The sequence below is a fragment of the Salvelinus fontinalis genome, chromosome 13 (assembly GCF_029448725.1).
Source record: "Salvelinus fontinalis isolate EN_2023a chromosome 13, ASM2944872v1, whole genome shotgun sequence".
NCBI classification, from domain to species: Eukaryota; Metazoa; Chordata; class Actinopteri; order Salmoniformes; family Salmonidae; genus Salvelinus; species Salvelinus fontinalis.
Window position 1 is genome coordinate 25,892,876 of NC_074677.1, and position 15,216 is coordinate 25,908,091.

At 44.5% G+C, this 15,216-nt stretch overlaps 1 protein-coding gene across 4 annotated transcripts in view; it reads left to right on the plus strand.

Moving 5' to 3' along the window:
• LOC129868310 (cytospin-B-like) overlaps positions 1 to 15,216 on the plus strand; it is a 188,060-nt gene that overhangs the window by 106,214 nt on the left and 66,630 nt on the right. For all 4 annotated transcript variants that reach the window (XM_055942173.1, XM_055942172.1, XM_055942174.1 and 1 more), the window contains 4 exons: positions 1,100 to 2,652; positions 7,488 to 7,695; positions 9,822 to 9,895; positions 10,083 to 10,258. In XM_055942173.1, coding sequence (XP_055798148.1) covers positions 1,100 to 2,652; positions 7,488 to 7,695; positions 9,822 to 9,895; positions 10,083 to 10,258 — 2,011 coding nt within the window. The remainder of the gene's footprint in view (positions 1 to 1,099; positions 2,653 to 7,487; positions 7,696 to 9,821; positions 9,896 to 10,082; positions 10,259 to 15,216) is intronic.

Sequence of the window (15,216 nt, forward strand, 5' to 3'; positions counted from 1 at the left end):
GGCCTGCTGCAACAGAGCCTGGGCTCGAACCCAGAGTCTCTGGTGGCACAGCTAGCACTGCGATGCAGTGCCTTAGACCACTGCACCACCCGGGAGGCATAAATAAACTTGAATATAAACTGAGTTCTGAGCTCCTTGCTTTATATAGAAGAAGCATATTTGAGTGCTGATAAAATAAGTTATGTTTCTGTTTCTCTGTTTCTGGCCTCATCAGCAACTTTTCATCCATAGAGCCCTACTTTAAGAATACTAATCCACGCTGTGCCCCTGAGATTGTCTGAGGCTTGGCAGGCACACCCTGCAAAGTGGCCATCAATGGAGAAGTGCTTTAAGATCCCAGAGGGGTGTAGGATTTCCATTCCAAATGAGCCGAGACTCTTTGTTTGTGAGTGTGTGTTTGTTTGTAGGTGTGGATGTGAGCCAACTTGCCAGTGTATCTTGAATATTTCTTTGTGTGTGTGTGTGTGTTGTTTATGGGGTTATACAAAGCCTACTTTATCTCTTCTTGCCCAGGCTGTGCAGTAGTCTGTGCCCTCTGGGGTTGATCGAAGTCAGTGTAGTGTCACCAACACAGCGCTCTCTTTGTGTCTGTCCACTGATGGGCTGCTTTGTGCTGGAACGTTCCACTTGCCCCAGACCATTGTCATCCCTGGTAACAAGAACAAGAATAAAAGCCTTTTCAGACAGCGTCCTGCTCACGCGGGGGATGAATCAGTAAAAGCTCTTAGAGAGAGCGATAGAGAGAGAGAAAATCCCAGTCAAGCCCTGTGGATCCACTGAAATGCCATGCAACTGAAGTATGCCCTGTGTTTCAATGGCCACAGTAACACAGACACAGTGTCAACCAACCAGCCATCACAATAAAAAAGGGATCTATGAATAGGGTTGAATGATTGACCCCTGATGATGACAATCACAGCATCATATTAACACTGCATCACAACTGAGCTTCAATCTGAGTGTGAAATTGTTTCTATTGAATCTTGAGGACATTACAGACATTAATCAAATGCATTACCACTTTTACTAGTGGATTTTCATAAAAAATAATAAGAAAGAAAGCAGAAGACTGAATGTGTGTTTTGATTATATTTTCCAGGTGTTCAATCAGGATCTAAGAAGTCTGGAATCCCTGCCCCCAGGGAGATCCCCCCCACCATGACCAGAGACCGCGTGTCGCTGAGGGATCAGTTGAGGACCTCCACGAACAAGAAGATGGTCCCCAGCGCCAGCACCTCCAGCCTGGCCACCCTAGCAACCAAACACCAGCGCGGCTCCACCACCACAAAGCCCAGGATAGACGCCGAGGGCTCGGAGAGAGGCTTCCTGGAGTGCCAGATTAAGGAGCTGCTGGCTGAAGCCAAGGCGAAGGAGTTTGAGATCAGCAAGCTGAGGATGGAGCTGCAGCGCTGCCGGGGGAAATCCTCGTCTTCCTCACCTCACAACACCCCCTTCACCGAGCAGGGTCAAGGCCCATCCCAGCAGGCTACAGATGCCCAGGCCCTGGTTGGGGAGCTGAGGGAGAAGAACGGGAAGTTCCAGAGGGAGCTGGCGGCTCTGAGGGAGGAGAACCAGGTCCTGAAGGAGAAGCTTTTCTCCCTGGAGTCCTTGCCTGCCTCTCCTCTGTCCAACAACACTACCACCACCACCAGCCCCTCCAAACCCTCCATCAATGGCCTCCCTTTAGACAACAACACCACTCCCCCAGCCAAGTCAGCCATACCCAGCCCGCTCAAAACCTCAGTCTCCTCCAGCAGTGACATCACCAAGGGCTCGCCCTCGCCAGACTCCTCAGAGTTTGAGAAGATCCCGTCGCGGTCTGACTCAGTGAGCAGCAGCGATGGGGGCTGTGGTGGTGTAGGGGTTGTAGGTGTGAGGAAGGGTCAGGGTCGCGACCCCTCAGTGGAGAGGTTGACGGAGCAGATCCAGAAAATGGAAGAGAGTCAGCACAGCACGGCAGAGGAGCTCCAGGCCACACTACAGGAGCTGGCCGACCAGCAGCAGGTGGTCCAGGAGCTGACGGCTGAGAACGAGCGCTTGGCCGAGGAGAAGGGCCTCTTACAGACGTCGCTGCAGCAGCAGAGGGAGAGGGTGGAGCTGCTGGCCCAGAAGAACGAGGCACTGGCCGGGAGGCTGCAGGAGGCAGCCCAGGCCCAGAGCGGGGACGAGGACCGGACAGCCGAGCTGGAGCAGCGCTACACTGACCTGGTGCAGAGCTCTCGCTTCGAGAGGGAAAAGCTGGTGGACATCCAGCAGCAACTGACGGGGAGCTTGAGGGCCCTGGAGCAGGAGCACCAGGAGACCCAGGGGCAGGTGAGGTCCCTCAGAGAAGAGAGGGACGGCCTCCAGTGCCGGGTGGAGAGGGAGGAGGAGGCCGGGGGTGAGATGACACGGGCGGCTGAGGAACACAAGGCGGCAGCGGACGCCCTCAGGGTGAAGAACGGACGGCTCAAAGCCCAGGTGGACATAGAGAGGCAGAAGGTTGACGAACTGAAGGCCATGCAGAGTGCTGGGGACAGCACAGAGCTGCAAAGGCTGCTGAAGGTGGCCCACGCTGAGAGAGACAGACTGGAGGGGGAGGTAACAGGGCTACGGCAGGAGCTGCTAGAGGCCCAGACCGACACTGAACACGCCCAGGGACTGCTCTCCAAGGTGAGTGGGACACCAAGCCATATAGAATAGAATAGAGTAGAAACTTTATTGCTCACCAAGGTGGGTGGGATACCAAGCTACAACTTATCCTCTGGCAGTCTGTAGCCCTAAATCGTCCTTTTACCTTCATCAGTGTAGGCTGTGTTCATGGATCTTGTGATTTATTATTCTACAGCAGTGGTCACCAACCTTTTCTGAGTCAAGATCACTTTCTGAGTCAAAATGCAAGCCTAGATCTACCGCTCAGATTGTATATTTTTTTAATGACACAAGCCACAAATAATAACAACGCAAGCTTATCAAATGTGCATTTTATGGCTTATAAAACCTTTGAACAAAGATAGTGCTGAATAACATCTTAAACAGGAATTTCCTCATAAAAACCTCAGCTCTTTGCTGTATTCCTTGAGTCTCTCTCTAGTCTTGGTTTTAAAGTCTTGAAATCTCACATTATCAACTTTGCTGTGCGTTCGAGGCCTATTTTTACAGTCTATGGCGCAAGGAAACTGTGCAGACACGGATCTGGGCTATCTGATTGGCCAGCGGTAGGCCTATACTGTAAGTGCACTTGATTTGCTCTCTGGGCCTGCCGGGAACACTTTGCCTTCCCGGCGGTAGGTGGATCTACTCCTGGATGATGATTCGTTAAAACCGCATTCCAGCCGCTGTCTATTCCACAAGTTACCACCGGCTAAAGCTAGAATGTTGAAATGCCTATTCACTCTGTTCCATCTCACTGCGCAAATCCACTGTCTTGTCAGCCCAGCAAGGCAATTTATAAACTTGATCTCCACTATAAAAAGCATCTAGACATTATCTCCCATTTCTTTTAAAACTAGCATTTGGTTTTCAACAGCAGAGATTTGTATAAACCTTATTGTCTGTCTCTCCAACATTTTCAACTTCGTTTCAATATTGAAATTCGATCTCCAGCTGTCCCATAGTAATGAACATGTCGGGAGTCAGGACGAGACAGACAGGCAGACAGCTTTTCTCAGCCAGTCGAAATCATGAATCAGCATCATTTGTATGGATATATACAAAGAAATGTCAATAGAAAACAGGTAAAACTAAACAAAATATATGCAGCTAGTTTGCAGTCTTTCCAGCATCAGTTTGAAGGGATTGTATTAGCTGTGTTGTTGGCTAGCTCCTCTTAACAACAATGTCCTGACCAGAGAGCACATTTACTATGCCAGGTGAAATGCACATCATTAGCTTGTTATTATGGATGTATCCAAATAAATGTCACTAGAAAAGATATTAAACAAACACAAACGCAGCTACCTTGCTGTTATTCTGGCTGCACTGTTTGACATGACTGGAAGTTAGCCGTAGTTGGCTAGCTAGCAAGCAAGGGATAAGAATTTTTCCAGCATGGCAATGGAATATTTTGAACAAACGACTGGGTTTAGTACAGAGCAAAAAAACTTAACGACTGTGTCGCATCTCTGGCATCCGACCAGATAGAACCAACGTCCAGCCAGCTTGGGCAGCAACCTTAGATTTGTGTCGGGACTATATACTATATATGCAAAAGTATGTGGTCACCCCTTCAAATGAATTGATTTGGCAATTTCAGCCACACCCGTTGCTGACGGGTGTATAAAATCGAGCACACAGCCATGCCACTCCATAGACAAAAATTGGCAGTAGAATGGCCTTACTGAAGAGCTCAGTGACTTTCAACGTGGCACTGTCATAGGATGCCACCTTTCCAACAAGTCAGTTTGTCAAATTGGTGGGAACGTGGAAACGTCTAGTGGAAACGTCTATGAGCAACAATGTCTCAGTCACTAAATGGTAGGCCACACAAGCTCACAGAATGGGACCAGAGAGTCCTGAAGCGCCTAGCGCATAAAAATATTCTGTCCTCGGTTGCAACACTCACTACCGATTTCCAAACTGCCTTTGGAAGCAACGTCAGCACAAGAACTGTTAGTCGGGAGTTTCATGAAATGGGTTACCATGGCCGAGCAGCACACAAGCCTAAGATCACTATGCGCTATGCCAAGCGTTGGCTGGAGTGGTGTAAAGCTTGCCACCATTAGACTCTGCAGCAGTGAAAATGCATTCTCTGGAGTGATGAATCACACTTCTCCATCTGGCAGTCCGATGGACGGATCTGGGATTGGCGGATGCCAGGAGAACACTACCTGCCCCAATGCATAGTGCCAACTGTAAAGTTTGGTGGATGAGGAATAATGTTCTGGGGCTGTTATTCATGGTTCGGGCTTGGCCCCTTAGTTCCAGTGAAGGGAAATCTTATTTTTTTGTTGTCCTATGACAATTACAGTTTCAAGATACAATACTTGCAAATATGTACAGTTCAATAGGGAGAAAACACAAAAACAAAATTAAATAACAAAGACAAAAACAACAGGATACAAATGAATAAGGACAAAACCAAATAAATTAAACCAAATACGTTTCAGTATTTCCAAATTCACGGCCTATTCAAATGTCAATCTCAAAGGCTACCAACCCAGAGCCACATAGGAATATAAAAGGTAGACAGAGCAGGGCAATCCCATCACCCATCCACAAGACCAAACATAGTTGTTAAATTAGGTTAGGTGAAGGGAAATCTTAACACTACAGCATACAATGACATTCTAGACAATTCTGTGCTTCCAACTTTGTGGCAACAGTTTGGGGAAGGCCCTTTCCTGTTTCAGCATGACAATGCCCCCGTGGGAGGACGCATGGCTCCCGACCTTCGCCTCTCCCAAGTTCGCACAGGAGTTGCCGCGATGGGACAAGACTGTAACTACCAACAACAAAAAAAGATAATGTGCCCGTGCACAAAGCGAGGTTCATACAGATCGGTGTGGAAGAACTTGACTGGCCCTGACCTCACCAAATCGATCACCTTTGGGATGAATTGGAACGCCGACAGCGAGCCAAGCCTAATTGCCCAACATCAGTGCCAGACCTCACTAATGCTCTTGTGGCTGAATGGAAGCAAGTCCCTGCTGCAATGTTCCAGCATCTAGTGTAAAGCCTTTCCAGAAGAGTGGAAGCTGTTCTAGCAGCAAAGGGGGGACCAACTCCATATTAATGCCCATGATTATGGAATCAGATATTCGACGAGCAGGTGTCCACATACTTTTGGTCATGTAGTGTATCCTGTGGAAGGATGAAATAGTATGAATAAATTCATCAAAATAATGTTATATATGAAAATATGTCAATCATTATTTGAATATGTTAGTAAATAGTTGTATAAAAGTGATAATGCCCTCGAAGCCAATGTTATGAGGATATACAGTGTGTTCGGAAAGTATTCAGACCCCTTCCTTTTTCCACATTTTGTTACGTTACAACCTTATTCTAAAATTGATTAAGTAAAAAATGGTCCTCATCAATCTACACACAATACACAATAATGACATAAGTGAAAGCAGTTTTTTGGAAAGTTTTGCAAATGTATTAAAAATAAAAAACAGAAATACCTTATTTACATAAGTATTCAGACCCTTTGCTATTAGACTCGAAATTGAGCTCAGGTGCCATCCTCTCTCTATTGATCATCCTTGAGATGTTTCTAGATATTGATTGGAGTCCACCTGTGGTAGAATCAATTGATTGGACATGATTTGGAAAGGCACTGTGTATATAAGGTCCCACAGTTGACAGTGCATGTCAGAGAAAAAGGTCAAAGGAACTGTCCGTAGAGCTCCGAAACAGGATTGTGTTGAGGCACAGATCTGGGGAAGGACACCAAAACATGTCTGCAGCATTGAAGGTCCCCAAGAACAATTTAACCTCTGAGATATCAGACTACAGTTATACACAATACCTCGTCTGCCATGATGGTTTAAATTAAATATTGTATTGCTAGTGAAGAGAAACTTTGTGATAGTTCAGCACTTTCCCTCACCACTCCAGCATATGAGCTGATGTTCAATGAAATTGTTTTCATCTGCTTGTAGGTTCAGAAAGCCTGAGTGAGCAGTGGTTTCAACATCACAACATCACACTAATGGACTCTGTGCCGAGTAGTGCCCACACTGGGGTGATCCAGTCAGGGCAGTCTTGGGTTAAAATAGTATTTGTTTGTAGTGTATCAGGAAGTGTATTAGCTGCAGCAGGAGACACGGGCTTTAGACACTTAACTGTAAAATCAATGAGTCATCATCACTTGTTTACCCTGCAGCCAGTTACACTGTAGTGTAGGGTAGGCTATCAAAATGGCTTTGGAGGAGTTCCTGCTAGGCTATTGTGTCAATGAGTCTCTGTAGACACTGGCAGGGCTGATGTCCAACAGCTTTTATCATATTTTTTATTACGTCAGACTAGAAGGGCGTATTAGCAGGTACAGTCACAGAGTCAGACGTAGATAGATCTAAGGCTCTGCTTACAGTAATGGGTGTGTCACTGTCAGTTAGTCTAAGTGATAAGCACACATGCCCAGACTTGAGGATGTCTGGTGGATTAGATATTAACTGTTAATGGTTAAGTAACCCTTTATTATCTAGTGATTAGGCTAAGATTAACTGTCTAATGCAATCGCAAACCTTCTGGAATTAAAAAATAAAATGCAATAGGCCTATTCTGTCAAACATGCTTAGAAATGTTCGACATTTCTGCATTCAGAAATGCACCTGCTTTATGTTTGTAAAGGCCTCTTGTATTCTCCTTCCATCTTTAATATAGAGGTAATAGGTACAGACATTGGAAAAGTGGGTACACTGTCACTTCAGACACAGCGCCATCTCATGGTGGCAGCAAACAGTACACTTGTAGAGAGAAGCCCCTTGATGGACCAACTAACCAATCATGCCAACTATACATGTGACTAACCAATCAGATGGTCTCCTACTATGTCCCAGGTGGAGGATGAGTGCCAGCAGGTGGCAGAGCGAGCCGGGAGCCGGGAGGAGGAGCTGAGTGGCCGGGTCAGTGCCCTAGAGAATGGGGGTAGGCAGGCCGACGGCCAGATCAAGGACCTGAAGGAGACCATTTTTGAGCTGGAGGACCAGGTGGAGCAGCAAAGGGCTGTCCACCTCCACACCAACCAGACCATCCTGGACCTAGAGAGTATGTTCACTAGTGTATATATCATCAGTCTACTACTGTACTACTCTACCTCCTCCATCCTAACTTTTACTTGTTATAGGCGCACAGGACTCCTAAGCACATAGGGCCGATTTCCCTGGCCCAGATTAAGCCAACACCTGGACTAAATATGTGTAGCGGTATGCATTGTTTGAGTCCTTTTATTTGGTCAGTGGTGAGGCTCGCGACACATGGATTAAGTATGAGTTATGGATATACAGTTGAAGTCTGAAGTTTACATACACCTTAGCCAAATACATTTAAACTCAGTTTTTCACAATTCCTGACATTTAATCCTAGTAAACATTCCCTGTTTTAGGTCAGTTAGGATCACCACTTTATTTGAAGAATGTGAAATGTCAGAATAATAGTATAGAGAATTATTTATTTCAGCTTTTATTTCTTTCATCACATTTCCAGTGGGTCAGAAGTATACATACACTCAATTAGTATTTGGTAGCATTGCCTTTAAATTGTTTAACTTGGGTCAAACATTTCGGGTAGCCTTCCACAAGCTTCCCACAATGAGTTGGGTGAATTGGGGCCCATTCCTCCTGACAGAGCTGGTGTAACTGAGTCAGGTTAGTAGGCCTCCTTGCTCGCACACGCTTTTTCAGTTCTGCCCACAAATTACCTATGGGATTGAGGTCAGGGCTTTGTGATGGCCACTCTAATACCTTAACTTTGTTGTCCTTAAGCCATTTTGCCACAACTTTGGAAGTATGCTTGGGGTCATTGTCCATTTGGAAGACCCATTTGCGACCAAGCTTGAACTTCCTGACTGATGTCTTAAGATGTTGCTTCAATATATCCACATATTTTTCTTCCTCATGATGTCATCTATTTTGTGAAGTGCACCAGTCCCTCCTGCAGCAAAGCACCCCCACAACATGATGCTGCCACCCCCGTGCTACACTGTTGGGATGGTGTTCTTCAGCTTGCAAGCATCCCCCTTTTTCTTCTAAACATAACGATGGTCATTATGGCCAAACAGTTCTATTTTTGTTTCATCAGACCACAGGACATTTCTCCAAAAAGTACAATTTTTGTCCCCATGTGCAGTTGCAAACCGTAGTCTGGATTTTTTATGGCGGTTTTAGAGCAGTGGCTCCTTCCTTGCTGAGCAGCCTTTCAGATTATGTCGATATAGGACTCGTTTTACTGTGGATATAGATACTTTTGTACCTGTTTCCTCTAACATCTTCACAAGGTCCTTTGCTGTTGTTCTGGGATTGATTTGCACTTTTCGCACCAAAGTACGTTCATCTCTAGGAGACAGAACACGTCTCCTTCCTGAGCGGTATGATGGCTGCGTTGTCCCATGGTGTTTATACTTGCGTACTGTTGTTTGTACAGATGAACGTGGTACCTTCAGGCATTTGGAAATTGCTCCCAATGATGAACCAGACTTGTGGAGGTCTACAATTTTTTTCTGATTTCTTTTGATTTTCCCATGATGTCAAGCAAAGAGGCACTGAGTTTGAAGGTAGGCCTTGAAATAGGCCTTGAAATACATCCACAGGTACACCTCCAATTGACTCAAATGATGTCACTTAGCCTATCAGAAGCTTCTAAAGCCATGACATCATTTTCTGGAATTTTCCAAGCTGTTTAAAGGCACAGTCAACTGTGTGTAAACTGTGTGTATGTAAACTTCTGACCCACTGGAATTGTGATACAGTGAAATATAAGTGAAATAATCTATCTGTAAACAATTGTTGGAAAAATTACTTTTGTCATGCACAAAGTAGATGTCCTAACAGACTTGCAAAAACTATAGTTTGTTAACAAGAAATTTGTGGAGTGGTTGAAAAACGAGTTTTAATGACTCCAACCAAAGTGTATGCAAACTTCCGACTTCAACTGTAGCAATGCAGATTTAACTGATAGCAGGCTCATAATTACCATACTATATAATGAGAAATACATTTTGAATGGATATAAATGATCCCTGTAGTTCCACTGTTGAAAGAGGTTAGATTTACCGAATGTATTTATCAGACTAAGAAATGGTTGCAGCAATGGCTGCGTTTATGATATGTGTCTTTCGCAGATGTATTCTGTGGTTGATGTTCTCAAAGTAATGACATATTTATCTTTCTTTACAGACCAACTCAAGAAGCTGGAGGAGCAGAAGGCTGAAGTGGAGAGGCAGCTGAAGATCTTGAGTAAACAGATGAAGGTAGGAGTGATCTGACTGTTAGTGGTTATATACTTTCAGGTGGTTTGCTGGTGGTCAAGATGGTCAAGGTTTGTGACTCCTATGATGCAAAGAGAATCACAACCCTCATATGGTATACTGCGTGTGTGTGTGTGTGCATCCGTGCATTTGTGTGTGTGTGTGCGTATTTATGTGTGTTTGTGTTCAGGATGAGACGGAGGAGTGGCGACGGTTCCAGGCAGACCTCCAGACAGCCGTAGTGGTGGCCAACGACATCAAGGTGGAGGCCCAGCAGGAGATCCGCTCTCTGAGGAGGAGGTTACAGGAGGAGCAGGGTCGCAGCACCAAGCTGTCCTCAGACCTGGAGCAGCTGCAGGGAGTCAGGTACGTACCTGTTTAGTACCTACAGCAGTACTATTCAATTACGGTCCTGGAGGGCCGAAACACTTCTGGTTTTTGTTTCTACCTGAATGTACTCATCTGATGTGCCAGGTCTAAATCATCCCCTGATGAGATAGGAAGAATGTAACCCAGAAGTGTAATTGGTCTAAAGGATCCAGATTTGAATAGCCCTGACCTACAGTATATCTCTCCTACTACTCCCTCTGTTTCTATCCAACATCCAACCTCCTCTCCCTTCCCCTAGCCTTTCCCCTCTTGCTCCCTCTTAGCACTGGGCCTCTCTCTATCCTAGCTAACACACTCTGTCCTGGAGCTGCAGCTACTATAAGGCTTGCCATATCCCACTGATGGTGTGAGTGTTCAATGTTGTAGTCAGATTCATATAGAATGCAGTGTGGGAGGATATAGCGAGCCGAGCTGGAAGGAACCATTTGTATTTCCATATGCCATTAATCGGTTCCCTTTTAAATATTTTAAGAGGCTACCCCAAAATTCTGATTCGATGTCATGGTAGCTTATGATGTTCAGCATTTTTGGGGTGGGGGATGCATTGAAACGAGGTGACGCTAGCTGCCAATTTAGGATATGATTCACCATTAAGTCCAATAATAATATCTTAATACCCAAATCCTTGGATTCTCAAGCCTCAAATCATGGGATTTTGGGGGGCTTCAAATCCTGGGCTTTGGCAAACCTTGCTAATAGAGGATTAGCAGTCAGTCTCCTCTCATGCATTATCTTGGTCTGTCTATCTGGTTCCTGCTGCAATACACTGACTGCTCTATCAGTCTGTCTACCACTCACCACCACCGATTGTAACACACTGGACCAGCAATGGACCCTAGCACTTTACTGAGACAAGCTGTTTTATCGGAGTAGTGTAGCACTAATATAGTGGCCTAAGCTCTGCCTAGAAATGCTGCTGCCCAGACTGCACTGACAGCAGCACTAAACTGTTTGAGTCGGTTCTCTTCAAAATATAAAATGAGACAGACACTTTAGGGGCCATAGCATCATTCCTCTGTTTTGTTTTGTTTCATGTGGCTACCTGTACACCATGGTCTGTGCTGCCAGGGATGTGATTGGAAAGAGAAAGGGGGATATCTAGTCAGTTGTACAACTGAATGCCTTCAACTGAAATGTGTCTTCTGCATTTAACCCAAGCCCTCTGAATCAGAGAGGTGCGGGGGGCTGCCTTAATCGACATCCACATCTTCGGTGCCCGGGGAACACTGGGTTAACTGCCTTGCTCAGGGACAGAACGACAGATTTTTACCTTGTCACCTCAGGGATTCAATCCAGCAACCTTTCGGTTACTGGCCCAACGCTTTAAACACTAGGCTACCTGCCATGATTGGTTGGTTTGTTGATGAAAAGCTCAGCCTTTTGGTCCTGTGTCTTGTGTGCAGTGGCAGTGACAGTATGATGAGAGGCAAATTAGGCTAGTATTGTTAGTATTACAGAGCTCATCAGTTAGTTTCTAATATAGCTGGCCTGACATAAAACATGTAAACGTGTAATTTAGAACGTAAAGAAGAATGCGGTATTTTACTTTACTTTCCCATACGTACTTGGGACGTACCAGACCAGAAGCTCCCCTCCTCCCTGAGATCGTTCGTTCTCTCAAGGATGTCCCCCTCTCAGACATGGCTCCTTATAGAAAGCCCAGGTGAGTCCACTGCACTGCACTGCCAGCTCAGTGAATGATGCCTTTAGAGGGAATGCTACTGCTGATCTAGAACTGCTAATTTTTCTTCCTACTGCTTCCTGCTGCTTCCTACTGCTTCCTGCTGATTGTCTGTCTGATTGGCTGGCAGCTGCACAAACTATCTATCAGCTGCCTGTGTCCTTTCATTTGAATGGGCTGGGGTTTGCTTCGCTTAATTTCTACAAAGAAAACTGCTACTAAAATGTTATTTTGGAACTTGGCGCCACCTGCTGTTCTGTTGAATCAATCCTTTATCTAGTCTCTCGGTTCCTCTGGAGAATTGTCTAGTAGTATGACACGGCATGACTGATTTGTACTCATTCTAACATCTGCTTTATTAACTAAACAACATTTGGTATGTACAGTGGGGCAAAAAAGTATTTAGTCAGCCACCAATTGTGCAAGTTCTCCCACTTAAAAAGATGAGAGAGGCCTGTAATTCTCATCATAGGTACACTTCAACTATGACAGACAAAATGAGAAAAAAAAATCCAGAAAATCACATTGTAGGATTGTTAATTAATTTATTTGCAAATTATGGTGGAAAATAAGTATTTGGTCAATAACAAAAGTTTATCTCAATACTTGTTATATACCCTTTGTTGGCAATGACTGAGGTCAAACGTTTTCTGTAAGTCTTCACAAGGTTTTCACACACTGTTGCTGGTATTTTGGCCCATTCCTCCATGCAGATCTCCTCTAGAGGGGTGATGTTTTGGGGCTGTTGCTGGGCAACACGGACTTTCAACTCCCTCCAAAGATTTTCTATGGGGTTGAGATCTGGAGACTGGCTAGGCCACTCCAGGACCTTGAAATGCTTCTTACGAAGCCACTCCTTCGTTGCCCGGGCAGTGTGTTTGGGATCATTGTCATGCTGAAAGACCCAGCCACGTTTCATCTTCAATGCCCTTGCTGATGGAAGGAGGTTTTCACTCAAAATCTCACGATACATGGCCCCATTCATTCTGTCCTTTACACGGATCAGTCGTCCTGGTCCCTTTGCAAAAAAACAGCCCCAAAGCATGATGTTTCCACCCCCATGCTTCACAGTAGGTATGGTGTTCTTTGGATGCAACTCAGCATTCTTTTTTCTCCAAACACGACGAGTTGAGTTTTTACCAAAAAGTTCTATTTTGGTTTCATCTGACCATATGACATTCTCCCAATCTTCTTCTGGATCATCCAAATGCTCTCTAGCAAACTTCAGACGGGCCTGGACATGTACTGGCTTAAGCAGGGGGACACGTCTGGCACTGCAGGATTTGAGTCCCTGGCGGCGTAGTGTGTTACTGATGGTAGGCTTTGTTACTTTGGTCCCAGCTCTCTGCAGGTCATTCACTAGGTCCCCCCGTGTGGTTCTGGGATTTTTGCTCACTGTTCTTGTGATCATTTTGACCCCACGGGGTGAGATCTTGCGTGGAGCCCCAGATCGAGGGAGATTATCAGGGGTCTTGTATGTCTTCCATTTCCTAATAATTGCTCCCACAGTTGATTTCTTCAAACCAAGCTGCTTACCTATTGCAGATTCAGTCTTCCCAGCCTGGTGCAGGTCTACAATTTTGTTTCTGGTGTCCTTTGACAGCTCTTTGGTCTTGGCCATAGTGGAGTTTGGAGTGTGACTGTTTGAGGTTGTGGACAGGTGTCTTTTATACTGATAACAAGTTCAAACAGGTTCCATTAATACAGGTAACGAGTGGAGGACAGAGGAGCCTCTTAAAACTTCTTTGGGCTGCACGCCCGAAGCCGGGCACAATATGACAACAGCCACTTTAAGTGCAGGGCGCGAAATTTAAAATATATTTTTTTGAAATATTTAACTTTCACACATTAACAAGTCCAATACAGCAAATGAAAGATAAACATCTTGTGAATCCAGCCAACATGTCCGATTTTTAAAATGTTTTACAGCGAAAACAGCACGTATATTTATGTTAGCTCACCACCAAATACAAAAAAGGACAGACATTTTTCACAGCACAGATAGCATGCACAAAACCAACCTAACTAACCAAGATCCAACCAAACTAACCAAGAAACAACTTCATCAGATGACAGTCTTATAACATGTTATTCAATAAATCTATGTTTTGTTCGAAAAATGTTCATATTTGAGGTATAAATCAGTTTTACATTGCAGCTACCATCACCGCTACCGTCAGAAATAGCACAGAAGCAGCCAGAGTAATTACAGACACCAACGTCAAATACCTAAATACTCATCATAAAACATTTCTGAAAAATACATGGTGTACAGCAAATGAAAGACAGGCATCTTGTGATTCCAGCCAATATTTCCGATTTCTTAAGTGTTTTACAGCGAAAACACAATATAGCATTATATTAGCTTACCACAATAGCCAGAAACACAAGCCATTCCCCAGTAGCAAAAGTTAGCGATCGTAACAAACCAGCAAAAGATATATAATTTTTGACTAACCTTGATAAGCTTCATCAGATGACAGTCCTATAACATCAGGTTATACATACACTTATGTTTTGTTCGAAAATGTGCATATTTAGAGCTGAAATCAGTGGTTATACATTGTGCTAACGTAGCATCTTTTTCCCACAATGTCCGGATATTTTTCTGACACTCACATATTCTGACCAAATAACTATTCATAAACATTACTAAAAAATACATGTTGTATAGGAAATGATAGATACACTAGTTCTTAATGCAATCGCCATGTTAGAATTCTAAAAATAACTTCATTACGACATGCAGTTTACGTTATGGCGAGAGCGTGCCCAAAATCTGGGCGCAAATTACTAGTTCACATGTTCGACAGATATATGAAATAGCATCATAAAATGGGTCCTACTTTTGATGATCTTCCATCAGAATGTTGTACAAGGGGTCCTTTGTCCAGAACAATCGTTGTTTGGATTTAGAATGTCCTCTTCTCCAGTCAATTAGCACGGAAAGCTAGCAAAGTGGCGCGAAGCTCTCCTTCCTGAACATAAGCAGACAAAGCAACACGCATAACGTCCCGAAAAAATTTCAATAATCTAATAAAACTATATTGAAAAAACATACTTTACGATGATATTGTCACATGTATCAAATAAAATCAAAGCCGGAGATATTAGTCGTCTATAACGACAGCTTTACAGAAGGCAATACCAGGTCACTTCTCGCGCGTTCCAGAAAACAGGAAATTGGGGTTACGTCATGCCAAGAGCTTTTATTCGACCTCAGATCATGTTATACACTCCATTTCTTCTCTCA